Here is a 20,333-nt window from a genome sequence, read left to right as displayed (position 1 = left end):
CTGGTTGGATAACACGGGTTATGGAATACGACTTAGACATTCAGGTCACCAAATTGGTTAGAGGAAGAGGCTTGTGTGAACAGATTATTACAAATGAAATTTCAAGAAAAGAAGAAGGAGTAGAAACAGCTCTGGTGATTGATTTGATGGCTGATGATAACAGTACATCAAGCTGGTTGCAGGATATGGTTCACTTTCTAAAGACTAGTGAGTGTCCAGCAAACCTAGATAAGGCAAAAAGAAGGTACTATCGGTTACAATCAGTTCCTTTTGTCTTGATTAATGATATATTGTATAGGAAAGATCACAATGGTGTCCTCCTTCGATGTATTGATTCAAATCAGATTACAAAAATCTTGCATGAATTCCATGATGGCCATTCGGGAGGTCATTTCTCTCCCAGGACTACTGCATATAAAATCCTAAGGGCTGGTTACTATTGGCCAGATGTTTTCAAGGACTGTCATGCATATGTAAGGAAGTGTGTTAAGTGTGTTATGTTTGCAGGGAAAGAACGGCTGCCAGCATTACCGTTACATCCTATAAAAGTAGAACAACCTTTTGACAGGTGGGGTGTTGATTTCATTGGTCCTATTAACCCACCATCAAGTGCAGGCCACCGGTGGATCATCACTGCAACCGATTATTTTACTAGATGGACTGAGGCTGCAACACTGAAGGATGCTAATGAGATGGCCGTTCTTAATTTTTATGATGATATTGTGAACAGGTTTGGAGTTCCCGACTCCATAGTGTCAGACAATGCACTCGCTTTTGTAGGCTTAAGGGTGACTGATTGGGCTATCAAACACAACATATATCTCAATACTAGCTCAAATTATTATCCTCAAGGCAACGGATTGGCAGAGTCCACAAATAAGAACTTAATCAGAATCATCAAACGGACTTTGCAAGAGAATCAGCGTGATTGGCATTCAAAGCTGAAGGCAGCCTTGTGGGTGGACAGAATCACACCAAAGCAAATTATTGGAAACTCACCTTATCGGTTGGTTTATGGGAAGGAAGCAAGGTTATCAATAGAAACAGAATTGCCAGCACTAGATATGGCCGCTCAAATGGTGCTATTTGAGGAAGAAGATCCTATGCAAGTGCGTTATGCACAGTTAATGGAATTGGAGGAAAGTAGGAGAAAAGCGGGATAAACAATGGAGTTTCAACAGTTGCAGGTGAAGAAGAGTTTTGATAGGAAAGCTAGAGCCAGGGAATTCAATGTGGGAGATATTGTACTCAAGTGGGATGAGCTCAAGAGCAGACCAGGCAAGCACACCAAGTTTGATTCATTTTGGGGAGGTCCGTTTGTCATAATAGAATGCAAGGAACACAATGCTTTTCAGCTGGCCACGCTGGAAGGGGAAAATTTGCCATTACCGGTAAACAGTATTTACCTCAAACCTTGTTTTGAGGTCTATCCTATTTTATGAGTAATAGATTAGTGGTGGAATAAAGTGCTGCTGCACTATTTACTTTCAGTTTTGGTGTTCCTAAGTGCTGTTGCACAGTTTGCAGTTGACTAGGCAGTAGGAATACTAATAATAGTAAGCTCATACCAACTAAGAGGGTTGTGTAATCAAATCCTGCATTCCATATGCTGGAGTATACTCAACATGCATACATAATGAAAAACCTCATTACCCAGCCCTCTTACTTCATACTACCTTGCCTATTATTAGTATCTTTAATGTCTAGCTAACTTTTAGTTTCCCTGTTTTCAATAAGTGTTTTGAACACAAGTTGCTGTTATAAATATTCAAATCTGATAGATAACTGAGACAAAATAGTCCAATATAAGATTCTGAATATACGCCTATCCCTCAGGATAGGGGAGCCAAGCTATCCAGAGCCATAAATCTGCACTCAGAATTCTATCTTACACTATTTTATCTCAGCTATTTACCTTAGTCCAGAGTTGTTCCTAAAAGACTCACTGCCCAATGGATTTCTAAGGCTACTGGGTCCTGTATAGCAGGCATACATATAGTAGAAGTCGCCAAATTGTTATCTAAAATTTCATTACCCATGTAATTTTAGCCAAAGGATGCATATTTATCAAATGATTGCATTTACAAAAGGTACATTGCAGTGTTTAAAAAGAAAAAAAGGGGTATTTTTCATTTGTATTGAACAATGATAGATTACAAATTGAGTTCATGCATCTGAAGCATATTTATATACATTTAATTTCTTAAAACCTCACACAAGCCGTGAGCTTAGCATTTCTATCTTTCCTACATATCCAAAACAGAAAAGGATAGAATCAAATAGTGAGTGTGAGGATAACCAGTCATTGCCTTGGGTTGCTTTGACTGGTTATTGGCTACCCCGTTGCCCTTATGACTGTTTTCTCAATCTTCAGACTTTGAAAAACCCCTACTTTCCTGCACAAAAGAGAAGAGGTGTTAGATCCAATAGATCTAAGCAATGAAAGATTATCCTACAACGTATCATTTATCATAGCCTATCATATTTCTGTTTTGAAAGGGCGGGAAAGATAAAGACACAAATCACTGTTTCAGGAGAAAGAAATGTTTATGCTGATGTGTTTGTTTCATGTGCAGATAATTAGTTACTCTAATTGGCATGTGCCCCTGACCGAGGCTCCCTTGGGGTATGAGCCCGACATACCTTTTAGAGTAACTAATCTCAGAATATCAAAGTGGAATGATGAAGAAAATAACTGAAGTATCAAAGGGACATGTTTGTTTTAAATATGAAACCTTTTACTTTACTATTCATGATATGCATAAAAAGAAAATATTAATGAATAAACTGTTTTAAGGGACATATTATTTCAATGTGAAACCTTACAGTATTTAAAAGGGTCAATACCACATCGTGAAGATAAACAATTCAATGCAACAGGTTGGTAAAGAAACAGAGTATCTGAGTTTTTTAATGCATGTTCAAACAGTGAACTTCAATGAAATCAGAATCAACTGGTAATGAAATGAGTGTCACGAGCCCGTGCTCGAACTTCATTTCTACATAAGATCAATCCCAGCATGTGCCAAAGTCAGAAATTTAATAAGGATAAAACACAATCTCATCAAAAAGTACAATTCTCTCAAGGAAAGAATGTGGATAAAATGACATTGGTGAGCAGAAAACAAAGCCAACACAACATAGTGTTCGGGAACTTCGAGGATTGGGTTTGACACCTCATCTTCTAGCATGCTGCAGTGCTCAGGCTTTGAAAGAGAATGTTAAGGACAAGCTATTACAGTTTTGTCATGTTCCAGCTGGGTATATTCTCAACATCTACGATGTTTCGTTTCCAACATTTGGCATGTTCCTCTCTTACTAAGGGTTGACTTGGATCTTGGTAACTATGAAAGATTTTTAGATGTGACTCTGACTCAAGACAATACCAATATCTAGTGAAAAAATGTCACTCCCAGTCGCAGTCAATTTCAGTCTAAAAATCCTAAGTCAAAGGTAGATTTTCCAATGTCCTGTACAAAGAAGATGGCCTGAAGACATGACCTGGCATCCATATGGAGATAGCTTGTTCTTAAAAACAATGCAGATGGTGGAGACAACCAAGTATCAATTATAAATCTGAATGTTTCTAAGGAAAAGGTAACCTTCTTGGAAAAGAAGCCCCACATAAAAGGTATTATGAATAGTATATCATTTAAGTCCTGGGAAGATTTGTGCTTTGATACTGGGGGTAGTGATCATGCTGTGATAATGTGGACTGAAAAGGAGGGTGGAGGTGGTTGGAAACCAAAAGCACTGCACAGAAACCAACACTCTTCAGCTGTTTTGGGAGTTTTAGAACAAGGGTTCACCTTGATATGACAACAACATTGTCTCATTACTTCATATACACGGGACATAATTCATATCTAACAGGCAGAGGTGATGAATGGGGCACTCAAAGATTCAGAAGCACTTGCTGGGGGTATGCGCATGGTTGAGCTGAGATCCAAAGGAAAGATTGATAGAATTGGAAGGATTGAACAGTGGGTAGTTGAGCTTGCCCATGTTATTGCAGACAATTTTGACACAATATTTCACTAGAAAATACACCAGAAGGGATCGACCTCTTCAGGTTATCTTCTATGGTATCAAACAAAATGCAGATTGCTCTGGCTTTGCATTTGCAGCAACATTCAATAGAATTACAATAATGTCTGCAAATTATAATCCTTCCAAAACCGCAGCTGACAAAGAGAATAAAGAACTCTCCACTCAAAGCTCATATACGAGGATTGCCAGACACAATTACAAGTTGGGTATTGTTACAGGATTGCGAGATGCTGTCAAAAAGAGTTCTGGAAAATGGGGTTCAGAAGATGGAGATGAAAAAAAAAGGCGAACGGGGTTGCGAAAGAAGTCGAATTAATGGCTATTTCGTCTGTCTAAGGGACAGAAACGCCTTCAATATCGTATTGTGCTCATCGAGATAAGCTCGTTGGTACCACATTTGATGTTCTCTGATACTCATTAGTCTTATTTCTCCAATGGCGTTTTAGGGTAGACTGAAAGAGCTGTTTGTCAAATACGGTAAAGTCGGTTTAGGAGTTCATTTATCTATGTCTGCCATGTCTATAGCGGGCCTTTATGTTGCCATTAAAAACAATGTAGATGTGGAATCTATGATTGGCAAAATAGGTCTTCATAGTCATTCCAAGGAGGAGACAGCGAAAGAAAATGAAGTTGCAAATCGGTTGCCTGGGGATGAAGAAATATTGAGTGGAACTAGAGATGGGACAGAAGAGATGAGAAAGCGGGGTTCTGATGTGCTAGTATCGGGCGGGGGAGCATTGATGCTTGCACTTCTATGTAATAAGGTGCTTTTTCCTGTGCGCGTGCCCATAACCATTGCTCTCACGCCTCCTGTTGCCAAGTTCCTTGCCAGTGGGAGTCTTGTAAAGGGTGGTTTTAGATAGGGTTTTACTTTCTTAAATTAGGGTTTCAGGTGATTTCTGAATTGAAGTTTCAAGCCCTTTTTTTTCTCTAAGGGCTGACTGAAATCAGATTGGAGATGTTCCAGTTGAAGACTACAAAGCAGTATTAAATGTTTTAACAGAGAGGTTTAATTTTGACCTTAACAAGAAGTATACTAGGGAAAAAAAAAAAATTCATCCTGTTACCGACAACACAAATACAAGCTAATGTTGCAAATTAAGAAAGAGATTGAGAGGGGTGTAGAACCTAAGAAACCATCATATGTGAAACAAGAAGATTGGGATGCATTTGTTGCAAAAGACAAAAGATGAAGAGTTTGCAAAAATCAGTAATAAAAATAAAGCAAGAAGGAGTCATTTTCATACCTGTAGAGAACACGATTTGCATTTAGAGAGAAGACTTAGAAAGCCCAGCACCCTTCGTCAATGGCGGCACCAAACCCTCGTGAAAAAATCAGAATATCAATGGCGGCACCAAACCCTCGAGAACCTTCTTTGTTATTCGCATTTTGCAAAATGAGAAGAATATGATGGAGTGCAAACTTTTAGGGTAACAAAAACCCCTTTGTCATTTATTATATTCTCCCTCAAGTCCGCTGGGCTTATGAAATATGCAATATAATAAAAATCAAACATATTCGATAAAATAGATGTTTATCAATATGTCAAATATGTTTTATTTCTATTATATTTTTGTTTTCCTTCTTGGTTAAAAGCTGGTATTTCTTTGTAAAAGGTATTTAATTACAATGCAATTATAAATTGTAATTGAATATTATTATTCGAAATGTAAAAGGTGTATCCATATGCAAGAAGGAGACTAAGTCTTTTGACTTAGTTTTGAAGGAGGAGTTAATTCAGGAGAGATAAGGCTCTCATTGAAGAAGTCTTTTCAGTTTGGAGACATAAGGAGAGCATATAGGATCATGCATAACCACTTGGGAAATATTCAAAAGGAGTTGAGATAATTTTGGAGACAAGAACATTTTTATAGGAACATGAGGTTGTTTGAAACCAAATGGAGTGAATCTAGGGAGGTTGGAGCACTTTTAGGTAAAGGGTCGAAGTTGGACTTTTCCACCATTTTGGGGAGCTTTTATTACTTGGTTAAGCGTTTTGAGGCTGTTTCTAGTGATCTTTTGGGTTGGTTATTTATTAAGGAAGACTTTTCCATGTTTGTAGCCCTCTTTGGTGTCTTCTAGACTCCTCTTTTTGAGGCACTTTTCTTGCATCCGACCCAATCAGTTGGGGTTTTTGTACTTAATGCCTGAAGACACTTCATTTGTAGTTAGTTCAGATTTATGCAAGAATAGTGTTTTCAGAGACAGTTTTCTTGTCCTTAGCATTTCTTTTGCACAGATTCTGTAACTCAGATTTGGAGATATAATATATGAAACAACATCTTTTGGAGCGATTTTCTATGGAATCAAACCTTGTTATCCTTCCAATTTTTTGTGTACAAGCATGATTGATGAAGCTAAATTTGTGAGTTATATTACTCCTTGTTTACTTGTCTCAGTCAGTACCTTAATATAGGAACGTATGTATGTTTGCAGGTCATAGTATGTGTTTTAAAGTTCAAAATTTTTGAGTGAAACATTATTATTTCCTCATTGGTTCGTCTCAAGACCTTATTATGAAATACTTATGCAAACTTATAATAGGAAATAAGTGTTTATCAATTAAAGTAGAATATTGTAGACTGAGATCAGTTTTTTTTTATTTGTCTCTCACATTTTGGTGTATCATCAGGTTCTAGTTAATTTTAGTTCAGTTTTAAGTACCATTTCTGTAATTTCTTATCCTTTACCCTGCAAAGTTAGTCCAATATTAGAGAGTATCAGGTGATTATCCAATAGGAACCGGCCTAGGAATCGGAGGTTTCATTTCAAGTTGCGCATTGCCCACATGCAGAAGTGAATCCCATGTTAGGCCAGATTGCTAAACTTATAGTTTAGTAGGGTGCAAATTTGTGCCTTAACAGTATTTTCCACGTTAAGAAATTTAGGATAGTATTTAGCTCTATGAACAAAGAGTATGTGCAAATCTAGAATGTCACAAAATTCTAAATGAGCTTTTGAGTCTAAAATTGGATGATATTGGTATTCACTTTGGATTCTATATAGGACTTGTACTATGTCAAAGGGCAAGTTCGATAGTTCAAGACAAGATAATGGCGATAGATAGGTTAGGTCTAAGTTGAGATTTGTTCTTACACATAGTGAAATGGTAATATTTTATTTACTTGGTGTGCCTCTATGTTCTTTGCCCTTTTTCAATATTTACAAGATTGATATTATTTAAGATTAACTAGAAAGGAATTTCATTGTATTGCAAGGAGGTAAGTTTTTTGAGGTCAATCGCTAGAAATGTGTACAAAGTTAGAAGACACGAATCAAACATTCTAGGATGATGTATCCAAATTCATTACTCTTTTCAATGTACCAAATCTAAGTGTGTCACTATTGATTACTTATTTACTACTTTGGGATGAGAATATTTTAAATGATGTTTGGATAAGTGGAATAAATGTATTGAATGTCTTTGAATTCTAGCGCATGACACCAATTTTCACAAGATGTGTGTTTTGTTGGCTTGGGGTAGGAAGATGAATAGGGCAAATCAAGAATATTTTTTTTTAAAATTAAATTGGAAAGAGATAATAAAATTTTGTGTCTCTTTAGGGAGTTAACCCTATGACCATGAAAATATCTCAAGGTAGATGAACAATTAGATCTAGGTGGCTAATAAATGAAGTGCATAGGCGAATGATATAAATGTACATCTATGAAGAATGCATAGATGTGACACACACATGAGAATAAGGTAGGGAATAAGAGTGTAAGAATATGTATACGTATGGAGAGGTAAAGTACGAAAAAGGTGAGTTAACATTACACAAGTTATATATATTTCTTATAATTCTTAAAAAGATTAATTTTTTATTTGTATATTTTTTTATATAAATATTTTTTGCATATCTGTTAATTTTCCAACTTTCCCCATTTTTCTATTTTCAAGACTTTTATTTTTATTTTTTATAGTTTTCTGTTTCCTTATAAAAATAAGTTCTCCAAATTTGCTAGTTTTCCAATTTTCCCTATTTTCTATTTTCGACCCAAAGATATAGTTTTTTTTAAGGTAACCCACAATTTAGGAACGCATTTTCGAGATAACATAAAATCCTCTCTTGGGAGGCACCGTAACGAACTTATTCCCTCTGTAACTTGCTAGAACTATCGAGAACAGTTCAGAGCAGTCTTAAATCTTCGCCTCAAATCCTCTCACCTCATGTATAAATTGAAACCAATCTTTCTCATGGATCATCATCAAGATAATCAGCAGCATTCTATTCATCTGCAACCTCTGTATTTTTCGATTTCATTGCATCTTCAATTGCGAAAAGTATGGCTTTGACTCCATTTTTTGGAAGGGGCATGAGCGCATGGGATCCATGGGAGAACAGCCTGTTCGATCCATGGCTTCCAATTTCTCGCGTGTGGGACTGCATGGATTTCAGTGTGCCCACAGTGCCCTCTTCATTTTCAAGGGATGCCATGGTCATGGCCAACACTAGGGTTGACTGGAAGGAAACCCCTGAAGCTCATGTCTTCACCGCCGATTTTCCTGGTAATTATTAATCCCTTTGCCCCTCTCTCCAGGGTTTATAATTTCATTTACAGCGGTGTCTTAAAGATTTTAATTATTTTTTGTGATTGCAGGACTGAGGAAAGAGGATCTGAAAATCGATTTAGTGGAGAAGAATACTCTGCGAATAAGCGGTGAGAGGCACAAAGAACAGGAGGAAAGGATGGATCAGTGGCATCGTGTTGAGCGGTCGAGCGGGCGGTTTATGAGGCAATTCCGTCTGCCTGAAAATGTGAATGTGGACGGCATTTCTGCAAAGCTGGAGAACGGGGTTCTGACTGTGAAAGCTCCCAAAACACACCCTGATGCTACTAATGGCGGCGACGTTAAAAGCATTGACATTGGCAGCGCTTAGAATATATGAGAATATAAGAATCGTACTATGTGAGAGATTTATGTATCAGATTTTGGTAGTATTATAAGGGTGTCATGGCATCTCTGAAATATAAAGCGCTACTTGTACCCTTTCTTTGGATGTTGAATATATAACTTGTTCAATTATGAGCATTGTCTATCTCTCTTTCAATTGTTCTTTTAAGAAATCTGAATATGAATCCATGATCACATTGAATTTTTTCTCTTCCCTAAAATACTAATTCTATGTCAATGGCACATATTTGATCTAAAATAAATATAATTAAATGACATAATGTACCTCTTAACGTATTCCAATGAAATGCCTTTTTTTTTAAAATTTTAATAATTGAAAGATAATGATCTACCTATTCTCTAAATTTAATATAATTTCACTAGCAATCACACCATCATGTCCTCCTAATTATCTTTAATTTTATAAATAGTTACATAAACCATTGCCTTTAATTAACATAAAAGTGAATGACTTAACATAATTTAAAAAATAAAAAATAAAAAATTCAAATGATATGGCATTGGACTCTGATAAAAAGTTTCTTCTATAGTACCTTTGTGGACCAACCTTGATTATGTTGGTAGATATTTAAAACAAACTATTCCCAATCTAGTGCTAAGGACATGAAAATATAATCAAGTTTGAGTGATAGACCTCTAGTGCTAAGGACATGAAAATATAATCAAATTTGAGTGATAGACCTCTAGTGCTAAGGACATGAAAATATAATCAAATTTGAGTGATAGACCTTACTGAAAAAACAATGTTTACCTCATGAGACTCGAAGGCTCTCCCGATCTTGCTAAAACCCCAATGATGCATCCTCTAAACCATGAATGAGTAGATTGGTACAATGACCATGAGCTGGATTGGCTGGTGTAGGTTGAGGAGGAGGTGTCGAATCAACTAATGTATATAGTGGAGGGTTTGTAGGATGCACTAGAATTCTCTCCTCTCTCCCCATGTCATCCTGAGATGCTCTACCACAATGGCTCGTAGATCCACCTCCCTCTACATGTTGTCTCACCTATGTTGGTACATCCTCGAGTGGGCTCCCAAGAATTGAAGAAATAAGTGTATACGAATCCAATAAATCGGTAGACAAAAATGCACTCATCCTCTACAAAGGATCAACCTCTGTCAACCATGCAACGTCAAGTGGAAATGTGATATCTACACGGACATAGGGATCGGCGCCACTATTGGATGTCACATTTGTAGCCTGCGGAATGGTAGTATGTGACTGCAACAAATATGTTACCCGACATCATCAGCTACTGCATCTACTGCCTGTGATAACTCCAAATGTATTGGTAGAACCAAAAGGTTTGGACCAACTAATGTTCATTTATTAATGAGCGTTGATGCATCATGTCATCTATATTTATCATTGAGCCTCCATCTCCCCCGCCCAACATTCGTTGGTATAGATGTATAATTGACCTGTAAGCCCATATGAAACTCTGGAAACAATTGTTTGCAGAAATAAAGTGGCAACTCATCCTTCTGTGGCCACATATGATGAGTTGCCAACCATCTAGGATATATGAATGGTGCCACAACTAGATCAGTGCATCTGGTAAGTAAATATCCTCTAACCTTACGTTGCCTTGGACCTTGATAATGGGTGAACACCATAAGGACTTGTGTGACAGATATATCCCTGCTCACGGTTTCCCATTTCACCATGCTAGTCACGCTACGAGAAAGGGAGGCATAGAAATAATCGACAAACATATCATCATAAGGATTATATGTCTAAATAGTGTCAATCATACATAGTAACTCATCCCTAATAGTTTGTGCCCTTTCCTTATTTGGTTGGACAATGGTGAAATCTAATGTGGACTCAAGATGGTCTAATGCACGATGTAGGTCCTCAATGGTTTCGACATCACTATCACTGGAGGGCATTCGACAAGACTGTCTAGATGTCTGGTCAGTGCCCTCGCAATGAACACTACCATCTGATGCATGATCGGCCATATGGAAAATATCTGTATGTGTAGTTATAAAAGAAAGAATTTTAAAAATAAGTATTCAAAACTATTTTAAAATAATTCAAACTAATACTGAAAACTATTTTAAACAAATTCAAACATATTTGAAAATGATGCAATTGTAATTTAAAGTACAATTTGAAGTAATTGAAACATTTGATACAAATTACTTTAAAGAAACATTAAAATTAAATACATGTACATACACATAGACATGCACATACACACACACACACACATACACCCACATACACATATTCACACAGACACATACACATGCATGCATGCATACATACACATACACACATATGTGCACATACATATGCATACACACATATGTACACACATACATGAGTCACATATGTGTCTGTGTGTATGTATGTATGTATGCATGCATGTGTATGTGTATGTGTGTATGTGGATGTATGTGTGTGTACGTATGTATGCGTGTTTATGTGTGCATGTGTGTGTGTATGTATGTAGGTGTATGCACGTGTATGTATGCATGTGTGTGTATATGTGTATGAGTGTATGTATGTCTATATATATGCATGTTAGTGTATGTATGTATGTATATATGTGGGTATGTATGTGTATCAATATGTATGTACGTGTCTATGTATACACACATAAACACACATACATACATATACACATACATATACATACATGTACACACACATACACCCACATACAAACATACACACATACACACATACACATACACATGCATGCATACGTACATACCCACACATATGTGCACATACACACACATATACACATACATACATATACACGTACATACATACACACACATACACATGCACACACATCTACATCTATGTATGCATGTGTATGTGTATTTGTATGTATGTGCATGTGAGTTTGGGTGTGGGTGTGGGTGTGGGTGTGAGTGTTGGTGTATGTGTCTATGTCTTTGTATGAATATGAGGATTTATTTTTTTATGTGGTGTATTGATTATAATTTTTTATAGTTTATATGTAAGGGTAATGAGAAAATGATTTTTTTTAATTATTAATAGGTATATGTGTATATTTTTCTAATAGTTTCATAGTGTCGATTTTCAAATTTTACTAGGTTTAATTTTTTTTTCTTCATTTTTCTAGTATTTTCATTCTAAAAATTTTCAAAAATTTAATAAACTATAAAATTAAAAAAATTATAACAATAAATATATTAATTTTTTAAATTACAAATACAAAACCAAAAAGAAAAAAAGAAATAAAGATGAACTTACCTAGAAAAACGAGGGCTGGAAATAAGCTCCTTGTGAGTCCGGCCGAACTCCCAAAGTTCCCCAGGGTGCAAAAGAGTGTCGATCGATGAAAAATCGGTTTATAAAACCGACAATTCGATCGGACTTTTAACGCCACATAGGTGCCACGAGGCACCACACAGCCCAAGGGTAGTTCAGCAGCCGAACTACCCTCAGTTGGCCCAAAGTGTGACACAACTCCATGCTTTTGCCCATAGATACATGCACACATGAGAATAAGGTAGGGGCTAAGAGTGTAAGAAAATGTGTGTATATGGAAAGGTAAAGTACGAGGATGAGCTTAATTTTACACAAGTTATAAATTTCTTATAATACTTTAAAAAGACAATTTTTTATTTTTTATAATTCTCTATTTATTCATAAACTAATTTTTTTAAATTTGTCAATTTTTTAATTTTTCCCATTTTTCTATTTTCTAATAATTAAAAAATACCATTTTTTATTTTTTTATAATTTTATGTTTTCTTATAAAGATAAGTTCTGCAAATTTGTGTTTTCAATTTTCCTCATTTTATATAATTTTTTTTTAAGGTAGGGAAAGGGTACTAGTAGTGGACATAGCTAACTTCGCGCACATAGAACTCTCAAACCGTATGTCGGATTTCAATTTTTTTTTGGTTGTATGCACGTTGTGGAAATCGTTATGTGTTGAAAGGTTAAAAAGTGGTAATTTCAAAGTGATTACCCATACATGAACTCCTTTGCACCAAAAGTAGATAACTCAAAATTTGCAATAGTAGTGAACAAATGCCCCAATAGTGATCACCTTTTTTGACATGTTTTTATTATAATTAGCCCATTTGTGCACCACTACTGGCGTGCAAAATTATCCACTATTGGTACATGTGATATTCTAGTACTAGGATTGGGTTGACAAAAAGATGTGCACTATTGAAATTATGGGTTGACAAAAAAATGTCCACTATTGAAACTGTGTCCACTACTGATACCACAATTTAGAAACACATTTTCGAGATAACATATAATCTTCTTTTCGGAGGCACCGTAACGAACTTATTCCCTCTGTAACTTACTAGAACTATCGAGAACAGTTCAGAGCAGTCTCAAATCTTCGCCCCAAAATCTCCTCCTCTCGCCAACCCTCTCATCTAATGTATAAATTGAAACCAAATCTCTCTCATGGATCATCATCACGAAAATCAGCAACATTCTATTCATCTGCAAGCTCTGTAATTTTCGGCTTATTTGCATCTTTAATTGTGAAAGTATGGCTCTGACTCCATTTTTCGGAAGGGGCATCAGCGCTTGGGATCCATGGGAGAACAGCCTTTTCGATCCATGGCTTCCAATTTCTCGCGTGTAAGATGCCATGGACTTCAGCGTTCCCACAACGGCCTCTTCATTCTCAAGGGACGCCATGGCCGTGGCCAACACAAGGGTCGACTGGAAGGAAACCCCTGAAGCTCATGTCTTTATCGCTGATTTGCCAAGTAATTATTAATCTCTTCAACCCTCTTTCCAGGGTTTATTATTTGCATTGCAGGGGTGTTTTTGAGAGATTTTAATATTTTTTGGGCGATTTCAGGACTGAGGAAGGAGGATTTGAAAATCGATTTGGTGGAGAAGAATACCCTGCAAATAAGCGGGGAAAGGCACAAAGAACAAGAAGAAAAGACGGATCAGTGGCACCATGTTGAGCGGTCAAGCGGGTGGTTTATGAGGCAATTCCGTCTGCCTGAAAATGTGAATGTGGACGACATTTTTGCAAAGCTGGAGAACGGGGTTTTGACTGTGAACGCTCCCAAAACACAGCCTGATGCTGCTAATGGTGGCGACATTAAAAGCATTGACATTGGCAACGCTTAGAATATGAGAATCAGACTGTGTGAGAGTTTTATGTATCAGATCTGGGTATTATTATGAGTGTCATGGCATTTCTGGAATATTATAAAGCACTACGTCTTGTACCCTTTTCTTGGATATTAAATATATATCCGTTTTTGTTTCAGTGCTCAATTATGAGTAGTGTCTATTTCATATAATGTTTTCATAGACTTAGGGGTGTGGAACATTCTTGTTAATGAAATTTTTTATAAAGATTAGTTGAGATTGCAGGGTCATAATATATACGGTGATTTCTTCTCAAAGCCATACATTATAATTCAGAATTCCTGATTTTCTTGTTGATTATTTCTGTTATTGTATAGTTTTGGAGTATTTCTGAAGACTGCTTTCATGGCAGCTCTTTTACCTTACAGAGGTTTTCCCTGAAAATATGATGTAATTACTGCTTTAATTTCTCTATCCAATTAAATCATAAAAAATAAATAAATAAATTTAAAATTAACGGGTAATTACTTTTGTGGAGGTTGATTAAAAGTCTTCTAAGATATCGATGATGTGAAGTTAGTCTATAATAGGTATTTATTTTTATTTTATTTATTTATTTATTTTTTTAATGGTTAACTAAAAGTCTTTCAAGATATTGATGATGTGAATGTAGTCTATAATGGATAAATGTATAAAACAAGGGATGTAATGAGAGAGATAAATAAGTGACATAAGTAAGAGGGAAAGATGTTAGAAGTGGATATGCAAACTAGAGAGATAATGAGAGATATAAAACAAGGGATGTCATGAGAGAGATAAACAAGGGACACAAACAAGATAAACAAGAGAGATAAATAAGGAAGCAATGAGAGAGATGAATATGTAAAGAAAGATACCCATTAGTAGTAACACAACATAGAAGCCCATTGGATTCATGGGTATTAAGGAAATTGTATCAAAACAAATACCCATTGCTAGTAATTAGCCTATTTGATTACTATACATTAAGGAAATTGAATTAAAAAGACACCCATTAGTAATAATATAAGATAAATGCATACTTGATTAGTGGGTATGCTCAGTACCTGAAAGAAACCCCATTCTTCACATGCCTTGGCAATTTTACAGATCTCTTCTTTCCTATGAAATCCTCCTTGGGAGAGATTGGCCATGTCAATCACGGGGATTCTCAACTAACCAGGAAGTTTTGTTACTATTCCGGTTCTCTCTTCCTCTGATCTAATGTACCTTTCTAGTACAGTTTGGGGTTGTTCTCTTGCAATCTCTTGCACATTGACAATTTTAAGGCGAGGATTGCCCCAGTTGGACATGTTCGAAACTTTGAGAGCTGAATCCATTTCTTATGCTCTAGCCTAACAATGGACCAAATTTAAACAGAATGATCGCATTTGCTCATAAAGAAAGTATTGGAATATGAGTAGATATATTTTGCTTCTTTCTCCATTTCAATCAGGCTCCCAGACTAGTATGATGAAGAATACGAGTTCAATGGAAGTGGCGAACGAGTTATGTGGCATAAATCTCCCCGTCTGTTTGTGAAGACGATCATCCTTACTCTTGTCCTCAGACTATTTTTATATTGAAAATATGGCGTGTGAAAATAGGCTAGTGGAGTTTGATTGGTTTAAAAAAGAAAGGAAGAAAGATTCTTTCATAGTTCATAATTTCTTCTGAATATGGATTCAATAATTGAGGTTTGAAATATTATAATTTATGGATAAAATATAATTTTTTAATTGTTTTAATAAAAGTATCAATAGATATATAGTAAAGTATCTAATAAAAATATTAATAGATATATTGTAAAGTGTCATTTATATTTAATTGAGTGGTATATATTAATGGGACATGTATTTTTAATACTTAAACACACACACACACAGATATAATTGTTAAAGGTTTATAGTCTAATTAGTGAGGATGATGTTACATTCTTTTGTTTTTGTGATCTAAAACATTGATGATAAAAAAATTCATATAATCCAAAAACATACGAGCAATATTAGAAATTCATATAATCCAAAAACATACGAGCAATATTAGATTAATTAACGATAATTGATGATTGATAACTTAGACAAGTGTATTTTCCATTATAAGAAAGTGAAAAGGATAGTATTTAGCTCTATGACCAAAGAATATGTACAAATCTAGAATGTCACATAATTGAAAATGAGCTTTTGGGTTTGAAATTGGATGGTATTTGTATTCACCTTGGATTCTATATTGGATTTTGTACTATATGTTAGAGGGCAAGTTCAATAGTTCAAGACAAGATAATGGTAATACATTAGTTGGGTCTAAGTTGAGATTTGTTCTTACACAAAATGAAATTCTAATGTTTTATTTGCTAGGTGTCCCTCTCCATTCTTTGTCTTCTTTTTTTTTTTTTTTTCTTGTATCTATAAGATTGACAGTATTCAAGAATTCATTACTTGAGAAAATGATTTTTTGTTTTTAATTCTTTCTATTGTCTTATAAAACTAATCTTTATAACTTCATTAATTTTTCAACTTCCCCTTCTTCTATTTTCTGATAATAATAATTAAAAGGTACAGTTTTTTATTTTTTTTAATAATTTTCTGTTTTCCTGTAAAAATAAATTCTGCAAATTTGTTAGTTTTCCGATTTCCCCCATTTTATATTTTCTACTCAAATATATATATTTTCAAATTTCAAAGGTAACACGCTTGACAACCCAAAATTTAGGAACGCATTTTGGAGATCAAAAATAAATAAAATCCTCTTTTGGGAGCCACCGTAACGAACTTATTCCGTCTGTAACTTACTAGAACTATCGAGAACAGTTCAGACCAGTCTCAAATCTTCGCCCCAAATCTCCTTCTCTCTCGAACCCTCTCATCTCATGTATAAATTGAAACCAATCTTTCTCATGGATCATCATCAAGATAATCAGCAGCATTCTATTCATCTGCAAGCTCTGTAATTTTCGACTTCTTTAATTGCGAAAAGTATGGCTTTGACTCCATTTTTCGGAAGGGGCATCAGCGCTTGGGATCCATGGGAGAACAACCTCTTCGATCCGTGGCTTCCAATTTCTCGCGTGTGGGATGCCATGGATTTCAGTGTGCCCACAGCGGCCTCTTCATTTTCAAGGGACGCCATGGCCGTGGCCAACACAAGGGTCGACTGGAAGGAAACCCCTGAAGCTCATGTCTTCACCGCCGATTTGCCAGGTAAATATTAATCTCTTCGCCCCTCTTTCCAGAGTTTATTATTTGCATTGCAGCGGTGTGTCTGAAAGATTTTAATTTTATTTTGGTGATTGCAGGACTGAGGAAGGAGGATCTGAAAATCGATTTGGTGGAGAAGAATACCCTGCGAATAAGCGGGGAGAGGCACAAGGAAGAGGAGGAAAAGACGGATCAGTGGCACCGTGTTGAGCGGTCGAGCGGGCGGTTTATGAGGCAATTCCGTCTGCCTGAAAATGTGAATGTGGACGGCATATCGGCAAAGCTTGAGAACGGGGTTTTGACTGTGAACGCTCCCAAAACACAGCCTGATGCTGCTAATGGCGGCGACGTTAAAAGCATTGGCATTGGCAGCGCTTAGAATATGAGAATCGGACTGTGTGAATGTATCAGATTTGGGTATTATTAGGAGAGTGTCATGGCATTTGTGGTATATTATAAAGCACTACGTCTTGTACCCTTTTCTTGGATTTTAAATATATAACGGTTTTTGTTTCAGTGCCCAATTATGAGTAGTGTCTATTTCATATAATGTTTTCATAGACTTATGGTGTGGAACATTCTTGTTAATGAAATTTTGATAAAGATTAGTTGAGATTGCAGGGTCATGATATATACGGCGATTTCTTCTCAAAGCCATACATTATAAATTTCAGAATTCCAGATTTCCGTGGTGATTATTTCTGGTATTGTATAGTTTTGGACACCCTTATCTTCTGCTCAAGTATTTCTGGAGACTGCTTTCATGCCAGCTCTGTTACCTTACTGAGTTTTTCCCTGAAAATCTGATGTAATTACTGCTTTAATTTCTGTATGCAATTAGAAAAAAATTAATATCATCGAAAATAAAAATAAAAAATTTCTTTCGTTCACATTACATGGTAGTAACGTAGCTTTTAACTTAAGAAAATTTAAAATTAATGGGTAATTACCTTTAATTTACTTTTTTGAGGTTGACTAAAAGTCTTCCAAGATATTGATGATGTGAAGGTAGTTTATAATGGATAAGTGAATAAAATAGGGATGAACAAGGGATGCATTGAGAGAGGAAGTAGTCAATAATGGATAAACAAGGGACTTAAATAAGGAATATAATGAGAGAGATCAATATATAAAGAGGGAAAGATGTTAAAAGTGGATATCTAAAATTAGAGAGAAAATGAGAGATAAACAACGGACGCAAACAAGAGACATAAATAAGGAATGCAATGAAAGAAATATGGAAAGAGGGAAAGATGTTAAAAGTGGATATAGAGAACTAGAAAAATAATGAGAGAGAGGTGGAAATAGGAGAGAGAGAGAAAGGTAAAGATATAGAGGGGATATATAAAGAGAAGAGAGAGGTAGATATATACATAGAGGAGAGAGAAAGATAAGGGAGGGATGGAGTGACTAAGTGAGAGATGTAGATAATGAGATATAGATAGAGAGGGAGATCAAAGATTTGAAGAAAGAGATAGAAAGGTCAAGGGTGAGTATGAATCGATGGTTACATTGAATGTAACACTTAAACTGTTAATTCTAAAATACTAATTATGTCAATGACACATGTTTTATCTAAAATTCTTATAATTAAATGACAGTAGGATATGTTTGAATTCAGTATAATTTCAATAGCTATCACACCATCCTTTTCTCTTAATTATTTTTACTTTCATTGACAATCACACACCATCATATTCTTTTAATAATCTATACTTTTATTAATGGTTACATAAACTTTTGCCCTTAATTAACATAAAGTTTGAATGATTTGAACATAACAATATGATATTATGTTCTTAAATATTAAGAAAACTCTATTCCTAATATGGTGCTAAGGACATGAAAATATAATCAAATTTGAGTGACAGTACATGCCACCAAGTAGTGTTATGTGTTAATAATTTGTATATATTTAGCCAAAGCCTATTTATGTGGGGGTGTTAATAATTTGTATATATTTAGCCAAAGCCTATTTATGTGGGGAACTCCTTACCAGATTTCAGAGTCTTATGTTGGGAATTTCTTACATTTGAATCGAAAATTTTACATAGACAATTTTATGGGTTATAGCTATTCTGGTTCTAAAATGTATTGTCGCACGATTACTTTCGTGGGACGCGTCTATCTGGCTGGAAAAAAATGGCAGTACGGATTGACTAACACGTGTGTTAGTCGTGCGCTTTACACCGTCGATTTTGCAATTAACGACTGCGATTGACTAAAATCTCGATAGAACTCGGAAAACTCCGCTGTCTCCTACTATCCCATAACACGAAAGTAAGCATTTTGGAGCCAGAATGGCAGCGTCCATTTTTAAAGTCTCACATCTGTCAATTTGTTTGACCATGTACTCTGTCTGTGCACCGTCCCCTACGGTTAGACTTGACCACCACACTAACCGCAATGCTCAGACTGTCAATGCCACCGCTCTTTAACTATATGACTTTTATGCAGTCTGATGTCATCCCCTGTTCCAAAGCTCCCATTGTTGTCATTGCCTTTATCTTTGTCTCAGCTCCTCCTTGTGCTGGATATTTCCTTCAGACAAGTATTCGGGCTGGTGGGCTTTACATTCGCTGCACCATATCTCAAAATAGTTGAAGGTTTATTGCCCATGGCACTGCATTGTTTGTTCTGCGCTCCATGTGACTTTCTTGTCTTTGGTGGGGATTTAAAGCTGATCAAAACTTGGGCAGATTGTCTGTTTAAATTTTGTACCTAATGACAATGCTCCAGAACAAAATGGCCATTGTGAATATGCTTCAACCCTTGAGGATTGCAAGTTGTGTTTATAACTTCGAAGTTCTAAACTCATGCTGTCTTGTGCTATCATGTTTACTTCTTTTCCATGCCCTCTGTCTCTAAGTTTGATTTTCTAGCTAGCCTCTTAGTTAGCCTAGCATGTAAGTAATAAGTGTTATTGAATGTACTCAACTTCAGTCCTATGGAGCAAGTGAATTCTAACCAACAGAGAGTTGATAGTAGCAAATTGTAATTATAAATTATTTATTTATTCATTAATTTATTAGAATTTCTATCATAAATCTGTCAAGACCTGTAATGGCCTCTTAGTTTTA

The 20,333-nt window shown here is 35.7% G+C and overlaps 4 protein-coding genes across 4 annotated transcripts; all 4 read left to right on the top strand.

The window, feature by feature from the left end:
• The first annotated feature begins 4,338 nt into the window (after positions 1-4,338).
• Positions 4,339-4,926, top strand: LOC131875650 (uncharacterized). The gene has a single exon (XM_059220255.1). It carries the CDS (start codon positions 4,557-4,559, stop codon positions 4,911-4,913), a length of 357 nt encoding a protein of 118 aa, XP_059076238.1. The 5' UTR covers positions 4,339-4,556; the 3' UTR covers positions 4,914-4,926.
• Positions 4,927-8,191: 3,265 nt separating this feature from the next.
• Positions 8,192-8,934, top strand: LOC131040736 (17.6 kDa class I heat shock protein-like). The gene is made up of 2 exons (XM_059221618.1): positions 8,192-8,561; positions 8,654-8,934. The coding sequence occupies exons 1-2, from the start codon at positions 8,339-8,341 to the stop codon at positions 8,932-8,934; spliced, it is 504 nt and encodes a 167-aa protein (XP_059077601.1). The 5' UTR covers positions 8,192-8,338.
• A 4,480-nt stretch (positions 8,935-13,414) lies between these two features.
• On the top strand, positions 13,415-14,188 carry LOC131876392 (class I heat shock protein-like). The gene is made up of 2 exons (XM_059221617.1): positions 13,415-13,698; positions 13,794-14,188. The coding sequence occupies exons 1-2, from the start codon at positions 13,578-13,580 to the stop codon at positions 14,072-14,074; spliced, it is 402 nt and encodes a 133-aa protein (XP_059077600.1). The 5' UTR covers positions 13,415-13,577; the 3' UTR covers positions 14,075-14,188.
• Positions 14,189-16,843: 2,655 nt separating this feature from the next.
• Positions 16,844-17,718, top strand: LOC131876391 (18.1 kDa class I heat shock protein-like). The gene is made up of 2 exons (XM_059221615.1): positions 16,844-17,256; positions 17,352-17,718. Exons 1-2 carry the CDS (start codon positions 17,034-17,036, stop codon positions 17,630-17,632), a joined length of 504 nt encoding a protein of 167 aa, XP_059077598.1. The 5' UTR covers positions 16,844-17,033; the 3' UTR covers positions 17,633-17,718.
• The last annotated feature ends 2,615 nt before the right edge of the window (positions 17,719-20,333 follow it).

This window comes from Cryptomeria japonica, chromosome 5, assembly GCF_030272615.1.
Source record: "Cryptomeria japonica chromosome 5, Sugi_1.0, whole genome shotgun sequence".
NCBI lineage: Eukaryota > Viridiplantae > Streptophyta > Pinopsida > Cupressales > Cupressaceae > Cryptomeria > Cryptomeria japonica.
This window is presented reverse-complemented; position numbering and strand designations above follow the sequence as displayed.

What these genes read in the sequence shown, in the direction of transcription:
- LOC131875650 (XM_059220255.1), top strand. Translation starts at nt 4,557, where the DNA reads ATGTCTGCCATGTCTATAGCGGGCCTTTATGTTGCCATTAAAAACAAT.
- LOC131040736 (XM_059221618.1), top strand. Translation starts at nt 8,339, where the DNA reads ATGGCTTTGACTCCATTTTTTGGAAGGGGCATGAGCGCATGGGATCCA. An exon ending in CTTCACCGCCGATTTTCCTG is followed by an intron (nt 8,562 to 8,653) that starts GTAATTATTAAT and finishes TTGTGATTGCAG; the next exon opens with GACTGAGGAAAGAGGATCTG.
- LOC131876392 (XM_059221617.1), top strand. Translation starts at nt 13,578, where the DNA reads ATGGACTTCAGCGTTCCCACAACGGCCTCTTCATTCTCAAGGGACGCC. An exon ending in CTTTATCGCTGATTTGCCAA is followed by an intron (nt 13,699 to 13,793) that starts GTAATTATTAAT and finishes GGGCGATTTCAG; the next exon opens with GACTGAGGAAGGAGGATTTG.
- LOC131876391 (XM_059221615.1), top strand. Translation starts at nt 17,034, where the DNA reads ATGGCTTTGACTCCATTTTTCGGAAGGGGCATCAGCGCTTGGGATCCA. An exon ending in CTTCACCGCCGATTTGCCAG is followed by an intron (nt 17,257 to 17,351) that starts GTAAATATTAAT and finishes TGGTGATTGCAG; the next exon opens with GACTGAGGAAGGAGGATCTG.